This window comes from Hoplias malabaricus, chromosome 3 (assembly GCF_029633855.1).
Source record: "Hoplias malabaricus isolate fHopMal1 chromosome 3, fHopMal1.hap1, whole genome shotgun sequence".
Classification (NCBI taxonomy): domain Eukaryota; kingdom Metazoa; phylum Chordata; class Actinopteri; order Characiformes; family Erythrinidae; genus Hoplias; species Hoplias malabaricus.
In genome coordinates, this window is record NC_089802.1 from 56,720,442 (window position 1) to 56,739,687 (window position 19,246).

General features: G+C 35.8%; 1 protein-coding gene across 2 annotated transcripts in view; it reads left to right on the forward strand.

The window, feature by feature from the left end:
* Positions 1 to 19,174, forward strand: part of adcyap1r1b (adenylate cyclase activating polypeptide 1b (pituitary) receptor type I) — a 34,655-nt gene extending 15,481 nt beyond the window's left edge. The window contains exons 3-14 of one of the 2 annotated variants that reach the window (XM_066663264.1): positions 4,560 to 4,650; positions 9,343 to 9,453; positions 9,814 to 9,914; positions 11,384 to 11,481; positions 11,672 to 11,804; positions 13,084 to 13,237; positions 13,911 to 13,971; positions 14,184 to 14,253; positions 14,344 to 14,435; positions 14,741 to 14,870; positions 15,109 to 15,150; positions 16,677 to 19,174. In XM_066663264.1, coding sequence (XP_066519361.1) covers positions 4,560 to 4,650; positions 9,343 to 9,453; positions 9,814 to 9,914; positions 11,384 to 11,481; positions 11,672 to 11,804; positions 13,084 to 13,237; positions 13,911 to 13,971; positions 14,184 to 14,253; positions 14,344 to 14,435; positions 14,741 to 14,870; positions 15,109 to 15,150; positions 16,677 to 16,865 — 1,272 coding nt within the window. In that variant the 3' untranslated portion in view covers positions 16,866 to 19,174. The remainder of the gene's footprint in view (positions 1 to 4,559; positions 4,651 to 9,342; positions 9,454 to 9,813; positions 9,915 to 11,383; positions 11,482 to 11,671; positions 11,805 to 13,083; positions 13,238 to 13,910; positions 13,972 to 14,183; positions 14,254 to 14,343; positions 14,436 to 14,740; positions 14,871 to 15,108; positions 15,151 to 16,676) is intronic. The other variant, XM_066663265.1, reaches the window with a different exon arrangement.
* The last annotated feature ends 72 nt before the right edge of the window (positions 19,175 to 19,246 follow it).

A 19,246-nucleotide genomic window follows, 5' to 3' on the forward strand; every position in this document is an offset into this window, starting at 1 on the left:
TTAAGACTAGTCAGAAAGTAAATTAGAGATATCTTGCCTTTGTTCTGATTAGTCATAATTCCAGATAAAGATATCTTAAATTTCCTTCTCATTAAAGATATTTTAAATATAATAAAAAAAAAAATGACATCTGAAACTAAATTGTGGATATCTTGAATGAAAATAATGACTAATCAAAACTTGTATATTACCAAAACCCAAAATTGTATATTTGAAAAGTCAAAATTAATTTTAAGATATCTTCAAATAAATTATATATATATCTCCAACTCATTTCTGATATCTTAAATGATACTTCTGAAGCCTACTTGGAATTCACTGGGCGCAAGGCAGGATCAAACCCTGGAAGGGGCGCCACTCATTTGCAGGGTGACACACACTCACACATTTAAACCTATGGACACTTTTGAGTTGACAATCTACCTACCAACGTGTGTTTTTGGACTGTGGGAGGAAACCGGGGAAAAAGCAACCTGCAAGTAATATTTGTAAGTGACTTTACAGGAAATTAAACCCAAAGTCAGTTAAAATTAACACACCTGGCAACTGTGGCAGCACATGGGGTGACTAATGCAGGCAATGACTAGAATTCAGATATCTGAAAATGTTGTTTTGACTAGTCGAATTTGAATTTGAGATATTTTTAATACTAATTCAGGATTTATGACTCATCAGATGGCAAATTTGCTGGCATCATTAGAGATAACTTAAAAGACGTATTGACTAGTGAAAATATAATTGTAGATATATTAAATTAATGTTCCTACAAATCACACTTTAAATACAGATATCTAAAATTGTCGTTCTGATTAATCAAAATGTAATTGTAACTAGTCAAACCTCATTTATTTAAAATAGTCAGACAAAAGCTATTTAATTTTAAAATGGCTTGCCATATATTAGCACAAACAAAAAACCAGGGAGAAATCTTCAGCCACAGTCAGTTTCCAGTATTATCAATTTTCATTATCATTTCAAGGTAAATACAGGGAATTGTGTAAAGGACAAATCATATAAACCGTAATCAAAAGAAAATCATAATTAAGATAAACTGCAGTTAAGCATCTGATCATTCATTCGTTCGTTCATGCTAAATTTGTTTCAACCAGGAGCATCATAAAGTATTATCATATTAGCTGTTTATTTGTTTCTAAACCAATTAAAACCTTTTATTTAATTAAAAAAAATCCACAAATTTGATATGTCACTGATAAACCAAAATTTATTTGAGATTTGAAAAATGGACACTGGACAGAAGCATACAGAAAGAAATATAAACTGATGTGGGAAGACGCAAACCCTCACAAACACATACAAGACCAGACAAAAGAACACTAAATCCAAATGACTATATATACACTGGACCATAGACAAGGAACACCTGGGAACATAACAAGAGGGCTGGACCACAAAGGAAGCATAGGTGGGAACATTAATGACAAGGGGGGACAAAGACAGGATTAAGGCGGAGACAGTTGAGGAGACAAAAACAACAGAGCCATGTGTTAAAGGAGCACATGACAGACACTCAGAAAAGACACAAAGCCAGAACAGGAAAGTCACAAAACAAAACAAAAGCTTGACAAATAGTAGCAGCCATCTTGCGGTCTTTATTTAACCATATATTTGTTCAATTTGTTTGATAAAAGTATGTCAAACAGTGCAGGAACTTTCTAAAGATGCACAAACTCCACCCCAAAAAAATTGGAATGCTGTGCAAAATGTAAAAAAAAAAATGCAATAATAGGCAAATAATTAAAATTAATTTTAAAATAGTACAAAGACAACATTTTAATGTGAAACTATTATAGTATTTCAGATTCTCAACAGCTTGAGAAAAAAAGCTTTTGTTTCATAATTCAGCAGTTGTTTTTCAGTGAGTGACAGGTCTGGAATAGTTTAGCTCTGCACTCTCTGCATGTTTTTGTATTCCATGAGGAATGTGAACTGGCCTAGCCTTTCTGAAATAAACAAGGCCTTATCAGAAAAAGACGTTGTCTGGATGGGAGCTGGAAAATTTGTATTGGTCCATTCATCATGGCATGTTCACACAATGTAAAGATCTGGAGTCTCTGTAGAAGCTAGAGTTTTCAAATTATGCTTGTAACTGGTGTTCTTTCTAATAAGAACAACATGAAAAAGAAGTGAATAAGAGTCACCAAAGGCAGCTGACTGTGGTAGGTTCTCAGGTGTTCTGGTTTATGGGAATGTATAACGTGGACATTTATGAGGGCACAGTACTGCAATAGATATGTCTTAGAGCATTTATATTAGACTTTTATGGTGAGCTTTTGGTGTCAGGTTTCTGTGTAGGCTATCACTTATTGATATTCCTGCAAAAGATGCTTTCCATCAGTTTACTGGAATATGGGAACTACTGCTACTGGATTTCAAGGACCATAAAAGGACCATAGAGTATTCTTTTATCTATATTTATCTACAACAGTGTAATTGTGGGGTAAACTTTCATTTTAGCTCACATATTTATCCTGAGGTAAAAAGCCTTGGGCATGCTTATCTCCTTGAATTTTAGTAAATGTCTCAGTAAAGTCAAACATTATGTTTAGATTTGGCAACCCACTTCTCTTCTTTATTCTTCCTCCTTTTTGTACCATGCTTTCTCTCCTAATTAATTTTAGGACAACCACTGCTTTGTCTCCTGGGAAAAATGTACCAAATTATACATTTACTCTTAAGAGTGCAGCTTTCAGTATAATTTTGGTTATTTTGCTGTGTGGGTTTTAGGACTGAAGACTTCTTGCATCTTGTTGAGTGAGTGTGAGAGAGAGACAGAAAGAAAGAAGGTTATAGCGCTTGCCTGCCTCTTGTAATGATGTGTAGACATTAATCTGAGATAAGCTGTGATTCAGGGGAAATATACCCCACTGCAACGCCCTCTCATTCTCTGTCTCTACAAAACTACCTGCTGCTTAGCAACATGAATGCTAATTACTAGAATTTGTTTGTGACTCTGAGTGAGTGTGTGTGTGTGTGTGTGTGTGCCTGCGTGTGTGTGTGTGTGTTTGTGTGTGTGTGCACGTGCATTTGTGCATATTTGTGTCTGTTTGCTATCTCTGTCTCTAAATACCATAGTTTTTTTTTTTATATACCATTTTCTCCAGACCTCCAGACATTTGCTATATCAAACTCTTTCTCTCTCTCTCTCTCTCTCTCTCTCTCTCTCTCTCTCTCTCTCTGTTTGTATTGTTTAAAATTGTTAAAATGTATTTACAATATCTAATTTGAACAGTTAATGAAATATGTAATGAAATATTTATTCAGATTGTCTAAATATTCAAAATGAAAGCAATCAATGGAATTTGTGGTTTTATGATGTAATGAATAGTCACCTACATGGTTGTAATTGAATTAATATGAGCTCAGAGGTTTATTATGTATACTTGTAAGTATTGCTGTGTTTTTTTGTGTAATGTATAATTGTAATTCTTTCTATGTCCATGTCAGTCATTCTATGGTAACTGTTGCATAGTAGAATTTTATTAAATTTTATTAAATAAAAACAACTGAAAATTAAATAGAAAAGTAGAAAATGGCAAGCAAGAAGAATTTATTTATCACTACATTTGTTATTAGTTATATCAAAGAAAAAGTGCTGCAAAAGCATGTGCATCTATTAGTTCTGTTCTTGGGGATAATATTGTGTCCAAACGTATGTGTAAGTTTTGGTTTATAAAACTTAAAGATGGTGATTTTGATGTTAGCCATTGTGGACATAGCATGTTTTTATGGTTATTGATGATAATTGCCATTTTAACGTTATTATATGAGGATAAAAAGCTGCAGAATGTTAGAATTTTAATTTTAATTTTGTGCTTAAAACATATTTGTACACCTAATACATCTGTACTCAATAAGTGTGTCCACATTAACTTCATTATATGTTATAAATGTTGCTTCTCCTAGTAAATTACCATTTTGGAGATATGAGGTTTTAGTTGGCATATGATGATATTCATACAGAGTGATCCCAACTGACAATACTATGGTATGACTATGTCACTCCACCATAGAGGGTGTCCAAAACCAAATGGAAAGGACCACAAAAGGATTAGACAGTTCAGAGAGCTTGTAAGTGCTGCCTCTTATGTAACTAACAAATACGTATTCAGCATCTCAGCAGGTTCTTGATGCCATTGTCAAGGCAACTGCAGTGCTGTGGCCATTTCTAGCTTTGTGTGTGCATCAGATTAATGAAAGGAGGTGAAGGTTCATTCAGAGCTGGTGTAGACCCTAGTGTCAGAGGCACTGGCAACAAATACTACACAGCCTGGGTGCCACACAAAAGCTTATTTGACATGAATATCAAGAAATTTCTTCTTCTTTTTTTGCCAGCATAGTTTTTATTAGTTTCAACATTTAATAAACAAAATAAACTTACTAAAAAAAGCCTCCAAATCTTCCATCACTTTGGTTAAGTCTGTACACTCAAATACAATGAATGCGAAAACATTTCTTTTAAAATATAATTTAAATAGAAAGGGTTGATTAGGGTTGTGTACTTCTCTGATAATGACCATAACATTCTGTGTATCTTTCAGGTATTGTGCATGAACCCAGACTGTGTCATTCAAATAGAGAAAGAGAAATGCATGGAGAGGATGGAACTGGATGGCCGTGGCCCAGAATACGGTAAAATATGTGTGTGCTGTTGTGTGTGGGGGCGGGGTGTTGGGGTATGGAGAGGAGAATGACTGCTAAAGTCTGATCACTTTTGCTGTGTATTATATTTTGCTCTCCAGTGGGGTACAAAGATACAATTAAAGTGTATTTTTTTTTATATAGGACTAATTTACACTTAGAAAAATTGTGAAAATATTGTTCATCCATAGTGGTCCAAATCTTTGCATAAATTGTTACAATTTGTATTATATACTAATATCTACATTCTCCGTCTCTGAGGATGCAAGCCACTAAATAGCTGCAGTTCTTCAGAATTTGACTTTTAGAAGTTTCTTCCAGAAACGAGGCTTTAAAATAAATACCTTACCTTTACCCCTGCCCCTTGATTTCGAGTGTGATCTTGACTCTTGGAACTGAGTTATAAGGCGTAGTCTTTAAAATCATCCCCTATCAAATGGGACGACCCATCAAGGGCGCAATACATCATCAGAACACAAAAAGCAGTCCTTCAGTTGCACACTGCAGCCAGTCTGCAGATATATCAGAGCTGGGACTTAACCTATTTAAATTAAAGGCATCATATACTTTCAAAAGCATTCTACAAGAATATATTATAACCCACTCCTAATGCTGCATTTGAGTGATGCCATAAACTGGGAAATGGGTGTGTTAATTATAAATCACTTTTGTGGGACATTTTTGTATTTATTTGGTGTCTTCAGTTCCACATTAAATTTTGCAGTAGACACAGTCGCTAGAATGTAATTGCTTTTCCATTTAAGGTGAAACCGGAAATTCTGAGACATCGGCAAAATATTAGCTGTGTTTAATGCTTGGTATAATGAAAAGGGACATAATACATTGAAACTACTTTAAATTAAGATAATACAATGGTTATCATAGTTTTTAAAGGAGAAAATACTGACATATGTGGCTTTCTTTGGTCACTAGCGCTATCACCTTGCCGCTGGTTCAAATGGTATTCGTATCGCTTTGTTTGTCCATGTGTGTGTCCATGTGTGTTTCAAGTGATATATAGCCCCCTTTGCCCTATCCCTCTTTCCAAACAAGAATTGAAACACCTATACCCCTAGGCAGAACAGAGGGGTAGGGCTGAGGGATGAAATGGGATTCACCCTTAGTGTGAGACTTGGAAATAATGACCTAGTCAAGACTACTGCTGATAATAAACCACTGATGATCGGAAAAATATCCCCTCAAAGAGATTGGTTTGTATAATAATAGTTGGATGGCATTGCTCTCAGAGTGAACATGACTACTGTATGATTGCATAAGAGTTTTCCCAACCGAAGTGAATTACACAATTTGGTCAGTCATTATCTCAGAAAATAATGCAAGATAGCTGCATTCAGAGTGCAATCAGTTGAAATAAAAGGCATCTCTGGGAGATTCTGGAAATTCAAAGAAGTACAATTGGGCTTTGTGGCTCTTAGAACATCTGTGTCTTATCTACACGAATAATTAACACAGATTTCCAGAGAGAAGGCAGGATTTGTGAAATCCTAATCAAAGATAATATCATTTGGGACTCACTAAATGTTCCAATGGTTTCTGGGAAGAGCATGTCACTCAAATGTCCTCATGTCCACCATGGGACTCAGCTGTCATATGGACAGCACATTTTCTGCCTTGCTTTGTTGTCTCTATTTATAAAATGGTTTTCTTGGCTTTGTTGTGTCTATTTATAAAACGGGTCCTTTACCATCTGGGCCTTTTCCCTCAGCATAAAGGTAGTGAAGCTGTTACTACATGAACATTTGGTCAGAAACATAGATTGTTTCCCAGATGGCATAAAGCAGCAAACCTTACACAGAATGCCTGGCAGTGATATGGCAAGGTGGTGTGCAACCTTTTACTTAGCTTTGCAGAGGTGAAATTTCAGTTGTATGATGAAACAAGGAATATAAATATATAGAAGATTATTAGAGGTTAAACATTTATTATAATTTAAATAAAAAATGCCCTTATAGATGCATGTCTCAAAAATATTTATGTAGTGAAAAATGTTATTTTTGTTCATTCAAAATATGAACTGTCATGTGTTTTATGTTAGACATGAAGTGACATATTTAAAACCTTTTTTTGTTTTACTTTTGATCAGTATGTCTTATGGTTCATTAAAATGAGAAATCCAGTAGACCACAGCTTTGAGGGGATTGTCAAGGGAAGTCAATTCAAGAACTTAGGACAGTTTAACATGCAATGGCCTGAGGCTGGTGTCAGTGCATCAGGAGCCACCTGTCCAAGAAAGGGGCTACAACTGTGTGTGCAGTCCAAATATCAAGCCTCAGAGATGTCAGAAGCTCTTACCTGGGACAAGGAGAACAGAAAGGTTGCTCAGTGGTCAAAAGTCCTGTTTTCATCTGGAAATAATATTTGCATTTCATTTGGAGAGTGGAGAGGCACAGAATCCAAAGTGTCTGAAGTCCAGAGTGACAGCCGTCTACCAGATTTTAGAGCACTTCATGCTTCCATCTACTGACAAGCTTTATAGATATGCTGAGTTGCTTTTCCAGCAGAATACATCACCTGCCTACAGTGCCCAAACAAATATCAAGTTGCTTTCTGACCACGATATTACTGTGCTTGATTGGGCAGCCAAATCTTCAGGAATGAACGCCATAGAGAAGCAAAGGATTGTTATTAAGCAGAAGATGAGAATCAAACGACTCAGCAATGCAGGCAACCTGAAGGCCACTGCCAAGCAACCTGGGTTTCAGTATCACCTCAGCAGTGCCACAAGCCGATTGCCTTCATGCCACACCACACTGATGCAGTAAATTGTGGTAAAGATGCTCCAACCTAGTACTAAGTGTGTAAATGAACATACTTGTTAAAAGGTTATTTCTGTGTTTTCTTTGTTTTTATTTTTATGAAATATTCTAATAATTTAAAATACTGCATTTGTAATTTTCATAAGCTATAAGACATACTGATTAAACATAGCACAAAAAATGCTTTAAATATGTTGCATCAAATGAAATAAATATAAAATATATGACAGTTAACCATTTTGAATTAAATTTTGAGCAAATAATATTTGTTTAGAAAATGGAATCTGATATTCTGGATCAACCGCACATGAGTCTAAGGTCATCAAGCTCAATATGAAGCGTGGGCTAGAGTAGTGTAAAGTTGCCCAGCACAGACAAAATATGTTTTCTGGAGTGATGGGATTTGCATTGTGTATCATTACACTCTTTGTCCCTATGGAAGAAATGAAAATGTTGGTTAAGTGACAAACAGTGTAAGAGTGTCTGACAGTTCCCTGACACTGTTAAATGTGTTTCCGTATATGAAAAGCAGTTATGACAGCTCTAGATTGACATGTTTCATTGTCAGTTAAGTTCTAGTGCACTGGATGTTGAATGGGCAGTTCTGCAAACCATTAATAGCTTTGTCTAAATAGCACATTAATCTGATATTAAAACAGCATTTCTAAGAGCCAGCTTGCTGCTGGATGCAGTACATGTCAAGAATGCTTCTAGGGAAACTGTAGGAAGCTGGTGGTTTAAAATAGATGTTCATGCGATGAATAGTCGGTGAGCTGCGAGGGGAACAGAAAGCAGTGGATGTGTGGTGAAGTATGAGTGGGTAATATATAGAAGATAAAATCACTGATAATATATGATGCTTTTCAGACATGGACCACCATGGGGTGAATGCCTGGTTGACGTTGTTTTATGTTGGATTGTTTCTTGAAGCGTGTGTGAGTGTAGATACTTATGATGATTTATGAGTTTATATTAAGCAGTAAACTGTTCTGGATAAAATGCTTGTGTGTGTGTGTGTGTGTGTTTTGTGTTGATTTTAATCATTTTAAATATTACAGCAAAGATCTAACCTGTCTACAAACTGTTGACGGTTTAGATATTTGCTTTGATATTATAAAAATTTAAAATAACTACTACTCTGAGAACATAAATAAACGTAGTACCTTAAAAAAAGATGTGATGAGCTCACTGAGCTTGAACTCTAACAGTGAATAATGCATTTTTTATCTGACATGTACTCTGTGTAGGCTTTTTTTACTATGTGCTAATGAGCATTTACAAAAAGAAATTTTTCATATAGGATTAAGTAGACTCAGTAAATGAAAAGTGGGCTGTGACCTACTCCCACATGAAGTGATATTTAATCCTTGTTTGACTGTGTGTCTCAGCTGAGAGTGAGTGCTGAGGAATTTTTAAATATCTCATCAATTACACTGAGATCTTTTTTTTGCAGGAGCTTTCTGCAGGTAAAATAAAAGGCTGCTAATATTGTCATGTGCTCTGTCAGAAGCCTAAATATGTTTTAAACACAGATCATGAACCCATTATAAAGACTTTTTTCAAAAGACTACCAGATGGAGGACTATTTCTGTAGCTTGTCACTTACCCACATTTCTTCTATAAAGTAAAGAAAGTCTGTCAAGCCGTGCCACTAAATATAACTCAAACTGGGTTATTCAACTCTCAGGTGTCATAAATACCCATTTTAACTGGTTTAGAAAGGTGTGTGTGCAGCTATGAACTGCTATAGGTTCAGACAATGTTTTATAAATGACACAATAGAACAAATAGAGGTCTAAATTATCAGAACATCTTTCTTTTGAATTCCTTCAGTTCAATGTGTCAGAAGTCACATTTAGATGTATTTAGGAGTGATGTTATGTTTTATTTTTATCTGTTTTAACAGTGTGTCCTTGGATGTGGGATAATCTAACTTGTTGGCAGCCAGCAAAAATAGGTGATGAGGTGTGGATGCCCTGCCCAGAAATGTTTGAGTTCATGAGTGAGGAATTTGATGGTGAGTGATAGCTGCCAATCTTTTTTTTTTTTTCAGATTTAAAAAAATTTGACTCACTATTTATCCCACTACAATCCTGAAATTCACACAGTAATCCATGGTTGTACCAGCTGAACTTAAGTTTAACTATATTTAGTTATAACATTTTACTGGTGGTTTAAAACTTTGGCCCTTCAAATAATAAAAGTATTAAAGAAGGAAATCTACGAATAAAAAAATTACACTGGTATTTCAATGAAAAATACTGCCTTTAGGGACACATTTCAGCAAAAATTAAAAAAAAATTGTCCTACCAGCTTCTGGTGTGTTTGCCTTGGTTGAAACTGTGCCAGATGAGATAACTGGCTGTGTATTTTTCAGACTTTGCAAAGGTGAGTCGAAACTGCACTGAGGAGGGCTGGTCCGAGATATTCCCCCATTATGTGGACGTTTGTCCATTTGACGACAGCCGGAACAGTTCGGTAAGTATTACAGTATTAAGTGTCCTTCATAGTATCCATGGCATACATACATATATATACTTACATATTACATTTATATACTTACATATATATTACTTACATACATATATATACTTGTATCCAACGTGCATCCAACAATATATGCAGCATTATGTTTGCAGCATGTTATCTTTTGTATAGTGATAGAAAGCACAAGAATACACTGAAAGCTCAAGCTCCAAATTCTGATGTGTACATGGTTCAGTGTGACGTGAAATTCATGGACGTGTACATGGCTCAGCTTTCTAAAAATTGTAAATTCCTCTATTAAAAACTTTCTTTAACTGACAAAAGCACAAAAACATGACTTTAAATGTTTTCACTGACCCAGATTGCTTATTTGATTTAAGTTACATCATTTTGAAACATTCCACATATCATGATAGGTTGTAAAACTGGTGTCTCAAACAGGCTATGCCTTTGCAAGCAAAGATAGGTTGTAGTTCAACAATTTATCAGAAACAGCATGTGGGAGTTGTCAAACTGTTTAAATAAAATATTTTGCAGGGCAGTATTGCCAAGGATTTGAGTGTTTCACCAACTATAGCACATAACATGATTAAAAATTTCAGGAAATCCTGTCCATATGGTGCAAGGCTGTAAACTACTTCTGAATATGCAACAAACTCTAGTCCCTCATATGACAAATCATGAGGAACTGTCATACTGTTGTGATTAAAAATAGTTACATGGGCTTGGGAGCGTGTTGGGAAACATGTCAATTAACATGGTGTGCTGCTATTTGAGGACATGATATTACACCATGTGAAAGCCACATATCAATTGTATGCAGAAATGCTTTCAAGCTTTCTGGGCCCAAGCTCATCACAAATGCATCAAAAGGCATAGGAAGCACATGCTTTGTTTAGATAAATTAGTTTTTGAGTCAAAAGTCAATTGCCAGAGATGAATAGGATCATGCAATCATTACGTATTAGAGAGACATATTCCTGGGAAACCCATGGTTATTTCAGCATAATGTTTCTGGGCATCAATAGTGTGGCTTATAGACAAGGATTGTGTGCTTGACTTGTACTTTGTACTTTTGTCAGGTGAATAAATGTTCAAGAGAATTACCTGTTTTATTGCATTTTACAAAATTTCCCTGCATTTCCTGAAATTGTATTTTTAGAACTAATTATATATTTGCAATATAATCTGAAAAAGTTCTTTGATATATCACAATGATGTTGAAATATAAAAAAAAAACTTTGTGACATATTCATTCCATCCATTTCTAAGCGAATACATTACAATATGTACAGATTTTTAAACTGATGCCATAAATTTGTATGGCTTTCATTTTTTAAAAACATAAGAAATTAGAAAAATTATTTATTTATTTTTTTTTTTTACAATTTTAAGAAAATTATTGTCTATTTTTATGCACCTAAGGTCAAAGTCATGTGTTTGTATCCTCTGCTCTTCAGGGCATATATTTTGATTCGGTGAAGGCTCTGTACACAGTGGGCTACAGCACCTCTCTGGTGTCTCTGACCACTGCCATGGTCATTCTCTGCTGGTTCAGGTGAGAAATCAGTACAGTGTCCTTAGAGTTTCTTGATGCTAGAAACCTCTGTAAGCTTACTCTGCATACGCTTGTTAAAAAACCAAACAACCCCCTAAAATGTATAAAATTAACAAAATTGAATTGATCTCAGTGTTTAGATCTGTTCAGCATTTCCTCAATTTATCCCCCTCTTTTTATCTCTCCACAGGAAGCTCCACTGCACCAGGAACTTCATCCATATGAATCTGTTTGTGTCTTTTATCCTGAGGGCTATCTCTGTCTTCATCAAAGATGGAGTTCTGTATGCAGAGGAGGACAGCAGCCACTGCTTTAAACACATTGTGAGTCTCTCTCTCTCTCTCGTTATTTGTGGTATGAGCAGTAGAAATTATTATTTGGGTTGCCCCTCATGAAAAATGGTCTATTCTGCCATTGACTCGTTTGGTGGATAGGATGACCGAAGTTCAAAAAACAAGACATATTGGTAATTTAACAATTTATTCACTTAACACACAGGAGCCTCAGTAGCATGTGGAATAACCATACGCAGCCACAACAGCCTGGCATCTCCTCCTCATGCTGGTCACCAGCCTGGTCACTCACTGCTGTGAGATGGCATCCCATTCTTCAGCCAGCATTTGTTGCAAGTCAGCCAACATGGTTGTGTTGGTCACGTGGGCATGAACAGCACGCCCAGGCTGATCCAACAAGTGTTCAATGGGGTTGAGGTCAGGGCTGCTGGAGGGTTGTTTCATCCTCTCCACTCCCAAATTCTGGAGGTAGTCTCTGACAAGCATTGTCGTCTTGGAGGATAGAGTTCGGTCTCAGATTGTGGAGATATGGGATTGCCACTGGTTGCAGAATTTATCTCTCTGCATTTAGATTGCCTCCAATGATGACAAGCCTTGTTTTTCCAGTGAGGGAGATGCCACCCCACACCATCACACAAAATAAGCTGTTTAGCATTGACAGAGAAGATGTGGCAAATTTTTCATGGGCACAACCCACATACTCAGCTCTACTGCTCATCCCACCAATGTATGTTCCTTACAAATTAATTAACAGGCTTTCCAACCGTATACCATTTTTTGCCAAGAAACATTGTTACAACATAGAAATAATCACCAAACACAAATTTCCTTACTTTTTGTGCTATGTTTATAGCTCATTAATAAAAATGTGTGTTAAAATGAAATCCAAATGTTAAACATCAAATCCAACATGGGCAAATATTTAAAAAAAACACAAGAAAATAAATCAATTTAAACATTTAAAATGATGTCTTTCTACTATTTTCATTTAAATATAGGGCTTAGATGATTTCCACATCATTGCATTTTTAGTTTAGACAGTATCACTTAGTTGTTGAGATTTTTTGCCCTGAAGATGTGTTCTGCAAAAATTCAGATAATACATACTTGAAAACTATAATTTCAGGATTGTAACTTACTTATTTAGGTTAAAATCCTCTCTGTAAACGCTTATCCAGTTCAGGATAGCTCTGATTTTGAAATGCTCTAAGATACCACTGCTCTTCCTCTTTTACAATTCAGATTCTAACTTTCTATATATAAAAGTTGAGAAACTCTGTGTGTTCTAGTATTTGTTTTGTTGCTGCAGGTGGAGTGTAAGGCAGTGATGGTATTTTTTCACTACTGTGTTCTGTCCAACTACTTCTGGCTATTCATTGAGGGCCTGTATCTTTTCACCCTGTTGGTGGAGACATTTTTCCCTGAGAGGAGATATTTCTACTGGTACACCATCATCGGCTGGGGTGAGACACACTCGCAGCAGGCTCATGATACAATACGATAAATCTTTGTCATAAATGACATCATGTGATTCTGAGCATTTATTGATTCCTGTTAGTACTGAACAACTGTATGTAACACAAAAATCACAAATTTAGACAGTTTCAGAAAGTGATTGGATGTGAGCTGCTGCCATTTTATCAGTATCTTATTGTCACCCATATCAAATAAAGCTACACTTCTTTTATTAACTGAAGTATGTAATATTCAAAATGTGTAAAAGCACTGTTCATTCCCTGGCCTATACACTCTCTGTTTGTAAACACAGTTGTAAAAATGTTTTTTGTAATGTCACACTGCCCCAGTGTATTTACATATATCCACCAAATCAGCCTAGCCCAGTTTAGCTCTACCCAATCATACTGAGTGTATCAGTTCCTAATTTGTTTTTGTATTAAGCACAATACAGGCCAGCCAATAAGAACAGTGCTCTTTTACATATATCATTCTTAAAGACACAGTAACAAAAACAGCTAAATGCAGCATAAATTAATATTTTTATTAGTTCAAAAATTTTTCATATTTTGTTATTTGAGATAAAAACAGTATTAATGACTGGTGGATTTTATCTAGTTAAAATTATTTGCAAACCACAGAAAAAATAAACATAATAAATATTACTAATTTTTCATTCAGGAACCCCTACAGTGTGTGTGACAGCATGGGCTGTTCTTCGAGTCAATTTTGATAACATTGGGTAAGGTCATACAAAGGTTGATATGGTAGAATTTGTAAAAAATAAATTTTGTTGCAGTCAGAACAAAACCATTTTTTAATTGGTAACTTTACAGAAGACAAAATGTGTAAATGACAATGTTCAGCAATGAAAATATTACTATTACCTAGTAACAGCAGCTCTTTATTTTGCCATTGTGCAAATGTAGTGTTTGTGTTAATAAACTGTTACAGATGTTGGGACATTAATGACAATGCTGCCATCTGGTGGGTGATAAAGGGACCTGTCCTAGCTTCTATTATGGTATGTTGAGACAGTTTATTTTTTCAATTTAGTTTCATAACAGAATTAAAATTTATTATATATTCCATTTCTCTATTTTTCTGATTTCAGATCAACTTTGTTCTCTTCATTGGCATCATTATAATCCTTGTCCAGAAGCTGCAGTCTCCAGATATCGGAGGAAACGAGTCCAGCATTTACCTGTATGATATGGATTTTCATACTTGCTTGTACATGTACTTAGAACATTTACAGTCAGTAGTGTAGATTGTGAAGAATGTCTCATTAATTCAACCTAAAAAAAAACCCCTTTAAATCATTTTGGATATGCAGGCTTTTTGTGTTTCTTTAACACAAATCTTTTGAATGAGCCAATACAAAGCCAAACTTTTAGTTTATAAATCAAAATCAACATTTTACATCCATTCAAACCTGAAAAACATTATATCAGCTTTGCCCTATTTAATGTTTTACGGTATAATACTGTGTGATATTTTTTAATTGACAGGCGCCTGGCTCGCTCCACGCTTCTGCTCATCCCTCTGTTTGGAATCCACTACACTGTGTTTGCCTTCACCCCAGAGGACGTCAGTAAGAGAGAGAGGCTCGTGTTTGAACTGGGTCTGGGCTCTTTCCAGGTATTTAACCTCCACCTGCTATGTTTGGGTAGACCTAAGCCAAATTGCTTGCTTAGTGATTCAGAAACATTTGTGTAATGAACCCTAAATCTATTTTCTAAAGCTTGTATCATATTCCAATAGCTTTGCAAATAATTTATAAGATTGTTGATGGCTAATAACGGTGATGTGGTAAGATATCTGTATTTCTTAGGAATGCAAAAACAATTGTTTTCTAAGTAGTGTTTTGTCTTGTCAGGGCTTTGTGGTTGCTGTTCTTTACTGCTTTCTAAATGGAGAGGTAAGTACATCCCCAGTTCCAATTCACAAAAACATTTATGTTGTTGCATTTTAAACATTTTACAGTAAAGCTTATTTGATACTTTCAAAATATATACAGTACACATTTACACACACATCTTAACTACATTTATTTAAGTAACATTTTTACAATTTGTTCACTTGAAATTTTAAAAAGCTGATACCTTATAATCTCTCACAAGTACATCTGTAGGAATTTGGTGTGTTCTCCCCTCGTCCGCACGGGTTTCCTCACACAGTCCAAAATAACACACGTTTGTAGGTGGATTGGCAAATCAAAAGTGTCCATAGGTGTGTGTGGGAGTGAATTTATGAGTGTGTGTCACCCTTCGAAGGCCTGCTGTCCCTTCCAGGGTGTGTTTCCACGTTGCGCCCAGTGATTCTGGGTAAGCTCTGGAACCACCGTGACCCTGAACTAGATAAGCAATTAAAGACAATGAATGAATGAATAAATGAAAAGTACATCTGTGAGGCAAAAATGTGCTTCTACATTGTTAAATTCATCAACATTCCTCCCATTGCATTATATGGCGGTCTTAAATAAGCATCGTCCTATGTTTGTCCTAAAGGTAGGAACACAGATGATTGTTTCCCAAGACCATGAGCAGCACTACTTGAACTTAAAAAAGGGAAAAGCTAAATGAATCTTGCAATCCTAAATTAAATAAGTTATATAATCTTAACATGGTGGTGCAGCAGGTAGTGTCGCAGTCACACAGCTCCAGGGACCTGGAGGTTGTGGGTTCAAGTCCCGCTCCAGGTGACTGTCTGTGAGGAGTTTGGTGTGTTTTCCCCGTGTCCGCGTGCGTTTACTCCAAGTGCTCCGGTTTTCTCCCATGGTCCAAAAACACATGTTGGTAGGTGGATTGGTGACTCAAAAGTGTCCTTAGGTGTGAGTGTGTGTTGCCCTGTGAAGGACCGGCACCCCCTTCAGGGTGTGTTCCTGCCTTGTGCCCAGTGATAAAGTCTAAGCCACTCAGTGCTGTAATAGACAGTTATAGTCTAATCCCCACAGTGTAGACCAGCTTCAGACAGGCTTTATGTTGCAATTGTGTTCGAATTTTACAATCCCCCATATAATCTGTATGCTTTCCTTCACTCAAATGAATAAAGTGTTACTTAAAATCAACACAAGCCTTCCAGAAACTGCAACCTTTAAGTTCAGTGAGGCCAAGCACACCAGCAAACAATAAAGGAAGCTAACAAATGATACTTATGGGAACCTGATAATATTCCGTGTTAATACAATAAAAATAATACCTGAAATGCATTTTGTTGATATTTTTGTGTTAGAAGGAGCATTTTAAAACTTTTGATGTAGTGTTTGTGTACCCCATCAGGCCATAATTCTGCAGCTCTATTCTGATTCTTAATATGACCTTATGAAGCTATATGAGTAGACCTTTCACTAGACAGCAATTCAGCAATAAAAAGAAATAAGTCCATTGCTTCTTTAATTTCCATGATTAGACCTAATGAGTAACATTGTTGAGTTTCTCCCTGAAGGTTCAATCTGAGATTAAGAGAAAATGGCGAAGCTGGACGGTGAACCGCTACTTCGCAGTGGACCTGAAACACAGACACCCATCCTTGGCCAGTAGCGGCATCAACGGAGGCACACAGCTGTCCATTCTGAGCAAGAGCAGCTCCCAGATCCGCATGTCAAGTCTGCAGGCTGAGACTCCAGCCACATGAGCGCCTGGCATACTCATACTGGTTCTCTCTCTCTCTCTCTCTCTCTCTCTCTCTCACACACACACACACACACACACACAGACACACACACACAGGAGTATCCTCTTCAGACCTACTACTATGATAGTCCAACTCCACATCAAAGTCATTTTCATCCTTGTACAACTCGGATTGTGTATGGCCCAATCTGCCCTGGACGCCTTTCATCAGTCCATTCTGCACCTCAAGTGCTTTTAACCACAGCAATGTTGACCACATGTTCCTGGAGCTTGCACATCCCTCTGTCTTTCAGCACAGGAAATCGAATGAACACGGCTTGAGTATCACATCATATTGAATCTGTACAGCCAATAAAATCTAATAGTCATGTTCAGCAATTCTACATTTTAAAGGTGAACAGTCCACTCCATTCATTATGAATGCTTTTGTCCACCAAAGTGAGGGCTATGAACAGGGATAAAATCACTGACGTTTCCTTGTATATACCATCACCATTCAGTACTAAGAGGCAGGAGTATTCCAAGTGAAATGGATCTAGGCCCTCATCTGACTCCGTATAAATATATGGGGTTAAATAGAGAGACTAAAGGCCAATATGTTGTCCCTGTCTTTCTCCATACACCAGAAGTTGGAATGGTCTTTCATTTATGAATTCCATGCTATTCTGATAAGTAGTACATGAAAGTTAGACTTGATCTCTGTTTTCCCCACCCACATCATGTTGCTCAGTATCAGTGATAGATATCAGACAGGAATAAGCGTAAAAATGCAAAAACCTTATGCCTGGGAGATTTCACAAAACACGTACCTTTTGTTGGTACTGATGCAGTTTAGGCACTGTGTTTTAAATTATTTTTAAAGCAGACAGTGGACACTGCCAAGAGCTTCATCTTTTAGGGAAAAGCACCTTGAAAACTTTTAGTCTTTAAAGTGAAGTTTGACCTTTTTATTGAACTGTGAATGTGTATGATTTGATGAATACATCAGAAAGTATGGGACCTCTGATGTTCTCTGAACAAACTAAGTGAAACTATGACCTCATATCCTGAGGGATGAAGAAAAAAACAAGCTACCATTTGCAAATGACGACCATATTTGAATACCTTAAGATAGTTGCTTTTTTTTTGGGAGTGGATGACTTGTGGTGTTTTTCTAAGTGACTGAGTGTCTAGTTTTTTAAACAGCCGTTAGTACAGATAATGTCACTAAATCAATTAACAAGCAAAATGAGTCATGGCTCTGTATTATGAGTTTAACTTAGTATTATTGTCTGCATGAATTGTTCTCAGTTTGTCAATTACTTCAATTCGATTAACTTTTCAGTGCTTTGGAGTAATTTTTGTAGATCTCATTTTATGGTTTACAAATCATATTTTAATCTCAATTGCTTTGAGTAGAATCATGATACATTTAGAATCCTTTTGAAAATTGTCTATATTTATACATGTAATTCTGAGTGCCATATTAAAAAAACTTAATTTGATAGCCATTTGTTGTAAAATTTGGTTTGCCTGATAATTTTATAATCATATCACAGTAATATATTCATGAAATATTTACATAAACTATTTATTGATAAAATACATAACAAACAGCTTACTTTTACTATTTCAAAGATGGATATTTGATTATTTCACCCTACACTACTGGCATTGCCATACTGCTGTGCAAATATATGATGTATATATTTCAGATATCATCTAATGTGGGTCCTTAAAAGTTTATGGTATATTTAAAGTGCCTTTTTGCACAAGATGAAGATAACAAAAACTGTAAAGTAAACTGCAAATGCATGAAAGCCCCTCGCTCTGTGGAAGTGCTTTGATTGGCCGTCACTATATCCATATTTTTGAGCCAAGAGGCCTTCACAGAATTCACACAATTTTTTTTAAGCCTTCAATTAGACCCTCAGCCTCTTTAGAGATTTCCTTTGCAAATGTATAAAATGTGCATGCACTTGCTTGTACATGGCTTTGATATGAATATTTCCAAATAAGAATGCTACATTTTTGGAATGTGATGTTGAATATTAAACATTAATTTAGCATGAGTAGTTTTTAATTTTCTAGATTTAAAAGCACTCACTCATATTCATTCCTTTATTTTCCATGGCTGCATAACCTTTAATATTTCTGCTTAAAGGATTACAGATTTTTTTAAACATCCCTGGTTATTGCCTTGTTTTACAAAGAGAACTTGCAAAATGAAAGTAAAAAATTAGGTTTGATAATTAAAGGGTACTATTAATTCAATATGAAATAATGAAGATTGTGTTTTTGATATGGTTACTATTTATTTTTATGTAAATTAACGTACTGTATACAAGTCTTGTTTTAGTATATTGCTTATTGTTCCCTCTGAATAACTTACATTTTAGTATC